We start from the raw sequence: 12,412 nt of genomic DNA on the forward strand, positions 1-12,412 counted from the left end.
CTTTTACAGAGTAAAAATGGGTTATTATCTTTATAGAAACTCCCATATCTCAAAATCTAGACAACTTCAATGTTACAAACTTACAAATATTAAATGTGGTTTACGTTAAGTTTTATCTAGGTACCTTTTGTTGCATCTGTGGAGACTCAGGTTTTTTCTAGTGAAATGAAAACTTAAATTCCCACTCAGAACTGCCACATGGACATATTTGGATTTTTATATCACCTGCCCTGATATAATTAGGTAGATTTAATATGCTTATAGAATATGAACTTGAGAGCAGAACCAACGCTAAGGTCTAGTTTGTAGTGTTTTACTGTGTCTTATCTTAGTTCATTTATATTTCCACCAAGAAGCGTGATTCAATCAAATTTTATTTTTTCCTGAGAAGGTTCCTTAGCAAAGGAGGATGTAATTAAATCAGGGCGTGAAAGACACGAGTTCTAAAAGTGAACCTAAGCACTGAAATCTACAGGGCTTTTTTTACAAATGAGATTCTTGCTTCCCAGCCATTATCTGTCAGTGCACTTTTGAGTATTCATATTCCAAAAGGCTGTTTTGACCAAACCCTGGAGTTATAGCACAGACTATTTAGGCAACACCCTTTTATGTATGGAAACGGGGACCGATAGGAAGGAGGGGGCATCTTTATTACCAGAGTTCCTGGCACCAGGGAAACTTACAGCACTCTTAGGACAGTACCAGACATTGTCCCCACTGACAGCATCCTAGAATCAGTGCATTCTCTTTCCCTAATGCCAGTCAATCTCCTTTACTGCTGTCTGCTTTTTCCATGCCATTTGCCTTCACACTGCAGTCCCTAAAGCCAAAATGCAAGAACTTACTGCTCTAAAACTGCTTCAAGAAACTTGAGATCTATTACACGATGCCAGAGATCTTAAAATGTTATACTTAACTCTTGATCTGTGAGCCTTCTCGCAAGAAAGAGCAAAACATACCACTGCCTGTAAAAACACAAAAGGTGCTTTGGTAGATTTTGCTATATATAAAGCACAGTTTTCCTTTTACTTGAAAAAACATCAAATTGTGCAAGAAACTATGGAGGCAAAGTAATAAGGGGAGTTTAAGAACATGAAGAAGAAATTATCTACACTATTGAACACAAACTTTGTTTCTGTAAAAGCATTTATTGCTTCTTCCCCGCTGGTGAGCTTAGATCCATCAACTGTAATTGGTGAAAAATAACTCAAGGGAAAACAAATTGGCAATGTTTTTGTTTCTGGTTGTTCTTATTGCTGTGAAAGGCATGAGAATACTAGGACTTGCTGTGTTCTGAAATCTTATCTGAGAGGTGTCAGTGGTTATCTTCCAGGGTAATATGTACTTTCAGAAGTGGTTGCCAGCGTTTGGTCCCCTGGCTGTTGGCTCTCCTTACCCTGCAAGCCTACTCTGAACTCCTGCAGTGTTGGAATAGTAACTTGTGTAGCTTGGCTGGCACTGTATAAAAGGACTTTCTGTGTAGAATGAATCTAGTTAGAAAAAGTGACAGGCTATCCAAAAAATGTATGTCATTTTGGCTCCCTTGGGTTTTGAATAAAACCCCAAACATAAAAGGAAGCGACCCCTGAAGTCTGAAAGCAGTTTGGCCCTCCTGTCACGGGGAGCCTCACTCACTGCTGCCTCAGGTGTGTGCACTGGTGTGAGCTGTCTCCTTCGTTGCGCCCTCAGCTGTGGGAACTTCTGTGCAGTCCAGAAAAACAGGAAGCAGTGTTCATGTGGATTTTACATCCCAGTAACCCAGGTAATGGTTAGTAACCTTTGATTTTTAAAATCTTTAAAATCTAACCCGTTCTTTATGTGGAGGAACTAATGAAGTGTTCTCCATGACCACGTAACATGGGGCCTGGTAACACTAAAACTAAGGTGTCTGCACAACCCTGGGGATTTTTACCTCATTGCACTGCTATGTGGCTTTTCTGAACAACGATGTGGATGGAGACTCTCCAGCAGCAAAGCAGTGGTGGTTGATGGGACTGAACTGACCCAGCTGAAAAATGCATGTTCCTTCAGTCGTGTTCCAACAGGTCAATGAAGGTGACAAGCATCCAGGCCTGTAAGGAGGAGTTAGAGCTGCTGGAACACCAAGATGAAAAGGTTTGTTTGCATGTTAGAGCCTTACTTTTTCTTGCCAGTATGCTTCACAGAGACGAAGCACGATTGTTTGAGGTTCAGGAACAGTGTCCTCTCTGAAGTGGAGTGCAGCTAAAGCAGGGCTGAGAGCTGCATGTGTCCAGCAGCTCTCTGAATGCAGTCGTTCAGTGTGAAAGCAGATCTGCCTCCAGTGGTCTAACATTCAAACAATTCCATGATGTTTCTTGTGCAAGAGTAATGTCTCCTGCACAAAAAGAAAAAGAAAAAAAAAAAAAAAATCCCAGAAAGGTGAGAGAAACAGCATAGCTCTAACTCGTAATAAAAAACAAAGTAAAGCCTGAGATGAGCATGATGGCAACAGCAGTCTTCTGGCTGAACGTCCCTGGGAAAGGGAAAAGGACTGGAGAGATGATGTTTTACTTCCCTGGAAAGGGCTGCTGGTGGCAGTGTGTGTCAACTAAGAAGGCAGCATGCCCAGACTGCTGTTAAACTGCAGCCTTCAGATAAAGCAGCACGGCTTGGAAAGTGCTTTCTGAACAACATGAAGGCACCGAGGAGGGAAATAAGAATCAAAATACAGCCTTTCCCCTTGAAATTTGTGGGAGGATTTCTCCAGGAAAGTAATACAGGACAGTATCTTTCTAGAAGCCCTGACATTAGACAGGAGCAGGTCTTTGGGTACAATGTCTTCTGAATCATCTGTGCGTGGGGGTGCATGTTCCCTGAGTTAGACCTGCCACGGGAAACAGCATTAGCACTTTTGGGAAACAGCTGGGCCAGAGCCGTGGAGACTGATACTGGCACTTCTCAGGGCTGGTGGTGAAAACATCCCACTGCAAGCTGATGAAAATACCCTTCCATACAGCCAGGGACTTTGTCCCACTGTGTCATTCTGCGCAGGAGACCCCCGAGCCCTGCCTGGCAATGCAAGCTTTGCCGGCCTGAGCCTGTGGGACGGCTGCAGCACCTTGCCAGAGCCCTCGGGGCCATCACAATTGCCCAACAGCTATAAATGCAGTTTTCTATGTTTTCATTTCTCAGACAACAGAAAATGTGGAAGAAAGTAGAACTGGATGAAAGTGGAAGTCTTCTGGAAGATCCTTGTGAGTTCATAAGAAGTGGAGATTTGGGAAAAGCTGACCAGGAGAAATAGCGTGCCCGGCTCTGGAAGGGCTCCTAGTCATGCTGCTCTTTCGATTGCACAAAGGAATGCACTGAAGTCCTACGTGTCCTGAAGATGCCAAGGAACATCTAGAGATACAGCACATCAACCTGGCAATGGAAAGGACAGCTGTCTGTCCTGCTGTCTGGGAGAGAAGGTAAGATGGTGTGGGTGTTGCTGAGGAGAACAATTCTGTAACCCCGTAGCAGAGTGGGGTCTGGTTATTATTGATACTACAGCTGTTGAGGATGAAGTAATATTGAATGGGCCATTTCCACTTGGAGATAAGAAACACTCCTGGGGTTTTTTTTCCCTCTAACATTATCCCATTATTTTCCATACCATTATGAGAAAAATGGTGTCCATGTTCCAGAATTATCATGGGAAAGCTGAAAAATGTTTTGCATTAGGATAAGAACTGAATATAGCATTAAAACATTAAGCACCTGTGAGATCAGATCAAAAGTCTGGGTAGCACAGCAGCCTATCTCACTCAGAGGTCAGAAGGATCAGTGTGGTCAAGCAGTGCAGGGCAGAGTGAAAGGATGCTGCAAGGATACTTCTCTAACCTTGTTTCTGCTTCTGGCATTATATAACTCAAGCACTTCCTGACTAGAGATGGCATTTCTATTTAATAGTATGGAATTTCTCCAATTGCTGCTTCAATCTAGGCAGAATAAATTTAGTCACATGTCATCTGATTTATGCAAAAAGTTTTATGGTTTCTGAAGAGTCATGCTGGCTCTGCAGTGCACTCCTCTGCTGTGGCAAATCAGATATAGATGAATTATGAAGGCTTATTAAAGGTCTTAATTCCTGACAGAGTAGTCAGTGCTAAGTCAGTGCAGAGTTCAGCCAGCCAGGAGCTGGTTTCAAGGTAGCAGCACTGACAATAACATCATCAACCGCTGATTTTTTCAAAGGGCCTTTCAGAATGTTGTGGCCTTGTCAATATAAACATCATCCCTCCAGCTCTGCTGAAGAAACTATTTGTGGGTGCAAACTGTACCATTAGATGTATGGGCCAGGAAATAGTGACAATAGCCATACAACTTACAGGTAGAACACTGGGTCTGTTAGCTATAAAGATTTTTCTGGTGGTTGACTTCATATTCGGTCCTGGAACACCATGACCCTCTCCAACACTCCTGCTAAGGGAGATGGTTGATTTCAGGATGTCAAGATAGTCAGAGCAATGTACAGGTTCACTTACTAATTGGTGCTGGCCTGTGACAATTAAGTAATTTGAGGAATTTTTGTAGGGAGTCATCTTTTTTATCAGGTAGATCTGAATCTTGTGTTATTCCACAGTTAGGAGACTTAATGCATCCCCGAAGGGCTGTGTGCATTGGAGAATGCAGCAGTGAGCTCAGCATCTGGGCTCTGTTATGGGATTCTTGACACTGGATTCAAATAGGATCACAGAAAAGTAGATGGCTTGTGATGCAGCTCATACAAGAGGCACGGCAATTTTTGGAAATGCAGAGCTTGCTGGACAAACACTTAGATATTTCAGGATGTGTAAAGAAATAGAAGCCAAAATGAGAAAACAAACAGAAAAATGAATCTATGCTAAGGCAAGTGAAGTGGGATCAGCAGCCGTCACCACCACGGAAATAATCCATCACTGAACAATATGTACTAGATTATGTACCAGTGTTATAGACCAGATGCCTATGATGCACTGTTATGAAACAGTTCAGTGCATCATTGGCTAATCAAAGGTAAAACTCCTATTTCGTTTTTTTTCTGACTTTCTCTCCACAATCATTTGCAACTTCAGTAGTGTCCTAGGAGTTTTAAAGCCTATCTATACTGAAGTCGGTTCCCAGGTCTGTAGCTGTTCTAATCAAGACTTACACTCGCACACACACATACATGCATATTTACAATTTTCCAGAGCAAAGGTTTAGCTTTGGAAAAATAAGATCAGCTTTGTAAATAGGCTTTGTTCTTCAATGACCTAAGAAAAAGGAAACCTTATATTCTATTGCTCTAGGAAAATGATAAGGCAGTAATGAATACGTGTTTTGTTTGTAATTCTTTTACTTGAAAATGCCAAACCTGCTGTTTGCTTTTAGAGAAAACATTCTTTATGTCTTCACAGAATTATCTGTTACAGCTCCAGCATCTCCTCCAGAGGAATGCAATATATACCCCATATTACCCATAACTTGAAGGCGTGTTTTCTCCCCTTCACATGTGATAGAGGAGCACATATTAACATGTAATACAGTTTGTACTAACACCATATTTCACCTGCTGGTTTTACTGTTCTGTCACTTCAGGCTGCAGGCTGGCTTTGCAGATCTTCACTGTTAGCTCTTGTTATTCATGCAAGATCTTCTATGGTGACTTATTTCTTTTACGAGAAGTAGATGAGAAAAGCTCAAGTAGACCAAAACTACCTGATCTCCTTTACCTTAAGGTTTGCAGATTTCTTCAAAGAATACATACAGCTCTATGGAACAGGATTTGAAATCACAAGTTCTGTTTAGCCATTTGTCCAGCAACTCACAGCTGTACTGTGGCTCCTACCAACTTGTCCTGTGGACGTTACTAGTCCAAAGCTCTCTGCGTGTCCACAGAATGTTTTCTGAAAATTAGTGTTGTATTTGTGACCTTCCATTCATCTAGCACTTAAGACAGTTTTAAGTGAAAAAAATATAAAGTACGGTTCAAAGTTCAGCCATTTCATCACTTGAATTTCCTTAGAACTCTTGGATGAATACCATCTGTCCTGTCATTTTGTTTCAAGTTCTTTTACACTTGAATTTGAGACAGATGCTTCACCATGCCTCTTCCATTAAAAATTTTTGTCATGAAAACTGCCTGAAACTCCTCTACAAGGTTAAAAAAGTTTTCTTCTAGGCATTGCTACTGTATCTTGAGCATCCATTGTCCCTAGGACAGTTTGGCAGCCGTCATAGTAGTGTAGATGCACAGGCTTTGGGTGAGTTCATTTTCTTCCCAGTCGCTGATACAGTGCTGGGTATTAGATTTAGGGGGAGGATAATATTGGTAACACACTGATGATGTAATTGTCACCGAGCAGCGTTTACACTTAGGCAAGGACTTTTCAGCTTCTCACGCTGCCCTGACTGCAAGGAGGCTGGGGATGCACAAGAAGCTGGAAGGGGACACAGCTGGGACAGGTGACCCCCATCACCGACCAAACAGAGATTCGATACCATAAGAGTCAGCGTATACCTAGGGTGAAAGCTGGCCAAAAGACACTCTTTGGAAATGGGCTGGGCATTATTTGTTTGTTTTTCATTTGCATCATTTACTTTATTTCTCTTTTTGTTATTTTCCTTTTTGGTATAATTTATTCATTTGTTATTATTTTATTTCAATTATGAAGATGCTTCTATCTCAAGGCATGAGTTTACTTACTTTTACTGTTCTAATCCTCTCCCCCGTCCCACTGTCTGGGGGAGTGAGTAGCTGAGTGGGACTTGATTGCTGGTTGCAGTTCAGCCACAACACATGTGTTTGAAAGTTAATAGTCTATTTTCTCATGTTGCTCTGATGCTCTTTTGCTTTGCCACATCTTCCTGTGCCTGGCCTGTTGATGTGCAGGGCTTTTTTGGCTCACTCATTTAGAAATAACTTGAACTTTCTAAAAACTACTTTCCTACATTTGTTATTCTCCCGTTCTTCTCTTTTTCCACCTCAGACTTATTTTTTGATAGGCTTTTGGTCTGCTTTACTGTGTGGGATTCTTTATGCTGGACGTCTAGTGCCAATGTGAGAGTTCTCCCCAATGCCTGCAACCATTTGGGGCATACCTTTTAGTTTTGGTTTTTTTAGACCTCCCAGTTCACCTCCAGTGAGTTGTTTCATAAGTTTGTCCACATTGAACACTGATGGGAAAAACTAATTTAGCTTTTCTTCTGTGCCCTTGTCTTTACTGAGCATTCCTCTTACACCTTGATTACTTGTTAGTCCTTTTCAGCAAGTGCTCACAGATAGGCATTACATGAACTCCCTGACCTGACACATCATACTCTTTAAAGCTTAATTGGAAAGCAATAACTTTCATGTACTCTTTTCCTTTATATTGAACATCCTTCTTACCAAAAGGACAAAATATGTTTGTTTGTTTGTTTGTTTTTTAAACATTATCTTTAGTCATGACATCATTCTCAGTTGATAGATCAGCTTGATGCAGAGCTTTCGGTGTGCAACTTGTGAGGACACCTGAAGGGTTATCTTTTGTTTCAGTTGTAAAAAAAATCCCCAAACATCTAAAATAATCAAATTAGTCGATTTATTCTGACTTTACTCCTGCACTGCAAAAAACTTAAATAATCTTATCAGAGAGACTCCATGAAGCATCACTGTTCTGCCCAGGGAGAGAATGTTAGAAGTGAGAGGATGGAATGGAGCATTTCTACAGGGAAATCTGAACAGGATGTGGTAACAAGATCAGCATGATCTTGGATACACACTATAACAGGGAATTGCCTCTAGATGGAAGAAATTTTGAGTTAAGGATACAGGTGCAGTAGGACTGCAAATTCTACAGCAAAAAATGTTCTTGAGCACTGGAGGTGCTGTGCACAGAACCACTGCTTCTCACTTCTAGTTTATGCCTGCAGCTTCATGAAATCTGAGCGTGAAAAACGGAGCCATTGATGTCACCTCTGCCAAGTTATCTCTGGCAGGTCCAACATGTAAAACGGCAGCTAATCCTTTTGATGCTACTTAAGTATCTCAGGGGCAGGGTGGGGACGAAAAAGCAACTCTGGGTTTCTAAGGCTCTCAAAGATTAACACCTACTCCAGTATAAAAATGTTTGAATTGCCTTTAGAGTTACTTAATTTCCATGCTTACAAAAACATAGAGAGTATTTTCTCAAGCCTCTTGTTTCAGAAAGTGGTTATCTTTGACGTACCCAGTGCCATTTACCATGGTAAAGTCCTGAAAGCACTTTTTATCTTACACATAGTACAATGATGGGATGCAAACTTACTTCAAAAGCTGATGGACAATAGGGAGGCATTTTAAACAAAATCTTGGAAGCCTGCCCTTTATATTACTTAATTTTTTAGACATTACACATTTCAGGGCTGGGCTTTCAAGGGCTAATAAAAGTTATTTCCTGGTATTTAGCTCAACAAATTAAAGTTAAGCTATTTAGTTTAGCAGTAGGATCTCAAATTCCCCAGTTGAAACTATTGCTAGGTATCTAGATTTAAGCCTCTCTATATACTAAAGTTAAATTAAAATTTAAAGCCAAGATATACTATAACTGCTGACATTGTTAGAACCATGAACAAGAACGTATCAGGAGCACTTTTCCTTACAAATGCCTTCTCTTTCTGCAAGAATCTACTGGCATGTGTGCAGATAACATTCCAACATTTTTCATGCTGTTCTGCAAGCTGTGTATTTTATGAGAAGCCACTAATACTGGAGCCAGGGGGAGAGGGAAGTAGGCAACATCTGGGAAGACATTTCTCTAACCACATCTGTCTTATTGCCAAGGCCAGTGACCCTTGAGCTCTGGAAGAGAAAGTTAAAACATTCACTCATTATCAGCTACTACGCCAAAACAAAGACCTGTGCTTCAGCGGTCTGGGGAAAGAAGGTAATCCAGGAGTAATTATCAAGAACTTCTCTACTTAAGAGATTTTTTTTTTTTTTCACTCACAAAGTAACACAGGCAAGTGCTACTGCAAGGAAGGAAGCATCAGTTTTAACAGTAGTGGATGTGGGAGAGGAAATCAGTTAAAGGAGTTTAAGTGGCTGCAAAAGCTCCAGGAGTCAAGGCATAAGGGACTTGCCAGTTTTGCAGTAACAGCAAGAGCCCAAGAACTCTGCACGTTCCCACACAGGATTCCAACATTCTGGGGGTGCCCAGCCTCTCAGAAACATCATGAATACAAAGAGTCATGTACAACATTTTATTACAAAACTGTTAAAAAAGTAATACAATGCAACAAAATACTACAAAATATAAGATCAGCTATTAAGCTACCTGTTTTACTTAGCTAAAAAGAAACACCTGGCTATTTTATTTCAATAAAACCATTAAATAGGCAGAAACAGCAGAAACATTCAACAACTTTTTTTTCCAAACCGAACTGTAGCAGCCCTTGGCTATACTGCTTACATTATAAATTGAAGTCTCCCTACAAAGAACCACATTACCTATACACAATTCTGTACAGATTTTTATACTGAAGCTAACAATGAGCTGCACTTGAGTTCACATTCTTAGCAAAATATTGGATTCTGAACATAAATCTTTACAGCAGGACATTCATTTATTCTTCGTCCTCATCTTCTTCCTCCTCTTCCTCCTCCTCCTCCTCCTCTTCTTCTTCCTCCTCCTCCTCTGGTTCTGCTTTCTTCTTAGAACCTGCAGGCCTGCCTGGGCCCTTTTTTCCTCCATCACTCTTGCTCTTGGCACGATATGCTGCAATATCCTGCAAGAAGAAAAGTTGCTAGCAATAGAACACTGAAGACAGATTTGTACTGCTTTAGTATTTCAATACCACTGTACTGCACAGATCAGATGCAAAAAAAAACCCGGAATTTCCACCGTGGGACTTTTCATGCTTAAATCTTTAAGCAAAAGAAGATGCAATGCAGACAGTTTCAAGAATTTCATGACCACAGTGCTTTGGAGTCTATTTATTTTAGCAAGCAGGTGACCTTTTTTCTGGCAGTAAGGCATCTTACTGGTAAAATCTCTAGATGTGCAAAAGCTCACACCCAGGTTCACTGTAAGGGTTCCAGATACCTGTCCTGTCACACCCTTCCATGTCTTCTAAAGCCTGACAGATGCTGACATAAGCATTAAGAATTTTAAGTTCCATACAGTTCGGGTACAAGACACAAATCACATCTTTACAGTGAGCTCCACAACTTTATTACTTTTACTGTACCTTTTCATACTTCTCCTTTAGTTTTGCAGCCTTCTGTTCATATGGCTGTTTATCTTTGGCCGACTGTTCGGACCACATTTCACCTAATTTCTTTGCTGTATCTCCAATAGACAAGCCAGGATGTTCATTTTTGATTTTCGGGCGGTGTTCAGAACAGAAAAGGAAGAACGCAGATCTACATCAAGAGACAATGATTGAAGTTAAGTATCAAACCACTGAAACGAATGTTTTTTTCTGTGCGGGGGGAGGGAGTCACAGAAACACTCACGGTGGTCTTTTAGGAGCATTGGGGTCCTTTTTCTTCCCCTTCTTCTCGCCTTTGGGAGGAACGTAGTTTTTCATCTCCCTGTCATAACGAGCTTTGTCTCCTTTAGCCATTTCTTCAAACTTTCCTTTTTCCTTGCTCGACATTGTCTGTGGACACACGGAGGGGAAAGAAGAGTCTGGATGAGATAAAGCGGCTACTGACCCACTAACGCCTAAGCAGCAGCTGCTACCAGGGATCTTTTCCCAGCAGCCCGCAGCAGGGGTGGGGGCCGGCCCGGCAGGGGCTCAGCCCGGCCCGGCCCCGCTCACCTTCCACCGCTCCGAGCACTTCCGCGAGAACTCCGCGAAGTTGACGGAGGAGTCCGGGTGCTTCTTCTTGTGCTCCTCGCGGCACGTCTGCACGAAGTAGGCGTACGAGGACATCTTGCCCCGCGGCTTATTGGGGTCGCCTTTGCCCATGGCGAGGTCGGCGGCGGGTCCCTGCGGGAGGAGGCGGGCGGAGAGGCGGCGTGAGGCGGGGCCGCTCCTCAGGCCGTTCCCGCCTCCCGCCCGCCGCCGCCTTCCCGGCCCGGCGCGCCCGACCCCGCCCCCGCCGCGGCGCCTCTCCCCGCGCCCCCCCGCCGGGGCCGCGGCACCTTCCGCCGCCGGGCGCCTCTCCCCGCCCTCCGCGGCGGCTGCGGCGGGCGGACCGCCCGGCCCCGCCGCCCGTGCCCCAGCCCTCCCCTCCGGGGCCGCAGCCGCCACCGCCCTCCCGGCCCCACCCGCCCGCCAGGAATCCTCCCCTCAGCCCCGGCCCGCCCGCCGCACTAGCCCCTCGCCGCCTCTGCGCCCAGAACCGCCGCCGGCGTCCGCTCCTTGCCGCTCTCCCTCCGTCCCTCCCGGCGCGCTCGCGCTCCGCGGTTGCCGCGGGCCTTGCCTGGCTGAGCGGAGCGGGCGGCGCGGGGCTCTGCTCCCTCAGGCGCTGCTGCCGAATGGTGCCCGGCCGCGCACTTACCGCCTCTTGTTTTCCGCGGCACTGCCCGCCACGGCAACCCGACCCGCGGTGCCCGAGAGCCCGCCCCCCGCCGCACCTCATTGGCTGCCGCGCCGGTTCAAACTGCCCGGAGCTCCGCCCCCCGGCGCAGAGACCGGACGTGATTGGCTGTCTGCCGCTCTGACGTAAGCGTCCGGGATACTCCCGGGCTAGGTCGAGCGCGAGGGGGTCGTTGGCGCTCATACCCGTTGGAACCGGTTGGGGTGAGGAGAGCGGGGGGCGGGGCTGGGCGGAGCGTGCTGGGCGGCGATTGGGGGAGAGGGACGGTTTAAAAAACCGCGGGGTCCACGCCATTGGCCGGCGGGAGCTGCGGCCGATCTGATTGGGCAGAGCGCGGGGGCTGCAGCGTGGTTTAAAAATACAAAGGGAGCGGGGCCGGCGGTGGGCTGCGAGTGCGGCGGCTCCCTCAGCCCGGCCTGCCCCAGCTCGGGGGCCGCCGAGGCAGCAGCGCCGCCCTCTCCCTCCGTCCTTCCTCCCTTCTGTGGGGCAGGGGTCTGGGCTGTAAATACTGGGCTGAAAGTTGGGTTTCGGCGCCCAAGCAAGCCCCGTTCCTGGGGGCCCCCGAGCCGGCCCGGCCCGCCCCGACGCGGGGTAGGGGCTGCGGTGGTGCCCGCCCCCGGCTCCAGTCCGGGGTTCCCCGCGGAAGGAGAGTGTGTGGTTTGTAGCGATCCCGGGGCAGAGCTCCTGCTCCATTCTCCCAGGCTGGAGGGGTTTCTAAGAGCCCGGGGCTGCTTGCGAGAGGTGGGTTCCCCCACTCAGGCCGGGGCAGAGGCACCGGCGCTGAGAAGGGAAGGTGTCGGCTCTCCGAGCTTGGTGCTCTCCGTAAGGTGCAAGCTGCAGTAGTGGAAAGCCTGGGACCCAATCTCGGCCGAGGTTTTAATGCATTAACGCTGGCAAGTGTACCGCTAGCAGTAAATCTGGCCCTTCGGGTTTGGAGAG

General features: G+C 45.6%; 1 protein-coding gene across 3 annotated transcripts; it reads right to left on the minus strand.

Moving 5' to 3' along the window:
- Positions 1 to 9,172: 9,172 nt before the first annotated feature.
- Positions 9,173 to 11,617, minus strand: HMGB2 (high mobility group box 2). 3 transcript variants are annotated; one of them, XM_040064250.2, is made up of 5 exons: positions 11,511 to 11,617; positions 10,750 to 10,920; positions 10,442 to 10,587; positions 10,174 to 10,348; positions 9,173 to 9,711 (listed from the first exon to the last, which is right to left on the minus strand). In XM_040064250.2, the coding sequence occupies exons 2-5, from the start codon at positions 10,897 to 10,899 to the stop codon at positions 9,550 to 9,552; spliced, it is 633 nt and encodes a 210-aa protein (XP_039920184.1). In that variant the 5' UTR covers positions 10,900 to 10,920; positions 11,511 to 11,617; the 3' UTR covers positions 9,173 to 9,549. The 3 variants fall into 3 exon arrangements, with proteins under 3 accessions (XP_039920184.1, XP_039920182.1, XP_039920181.1); XM_040064248.2 differs by lacking the exon at positions 11,511 to 11,617 and adding an exon at positions 11,435 to 11,500; XM_040064247.1 differs by lacking the exon at positions 11,511 to 11,617 and adding an exon at positions 11,357 to 11,490.
- Between the last annotated feature and the right edge of the window lie 795 nt (positions 11,618 to 12,412).

This window comes from Hirundo rustica, chromosome 5, assembly GCF_015227805.2.
Source record: "Hirundo rustica isolate bHirRus1 chromosome 5, bHirRus1.pri.v3, whole genome shotgun sequence".
Taxonomy (NCBI): Eukaryota; Metazoa; Chordata; class Aves; order Passeriformes; family Hirundinidae; genus Hirundo; species Hirundo rustica.

Excerpts from the sequence above, each read along its gene's own strand:
- HMGB2 (XM_040064250.2), bottom strand. The coding sequence starts at position 10,899 with ATGGGCAAAGGCGACCCCAATAAGCCGCGGGGCAAGATGTCCTCGTAC. Across the intron at positions 10,588-10,749 it reads AGTGCTCGGAGCGGTGGAAG|ACAATGTCGAGCAAGGAAAA; the intron begins GTGAGCGGGGCC and ends GTGTGTCCACAG. Across the intron at positions 10,349-10,441 it reads AATGCTCCTAAAAGACCACC|ATCTGCGTTCTTCCTTTTCT; the intron begins GTGAGTGTTTCT and ends CTCTTGATGTAG.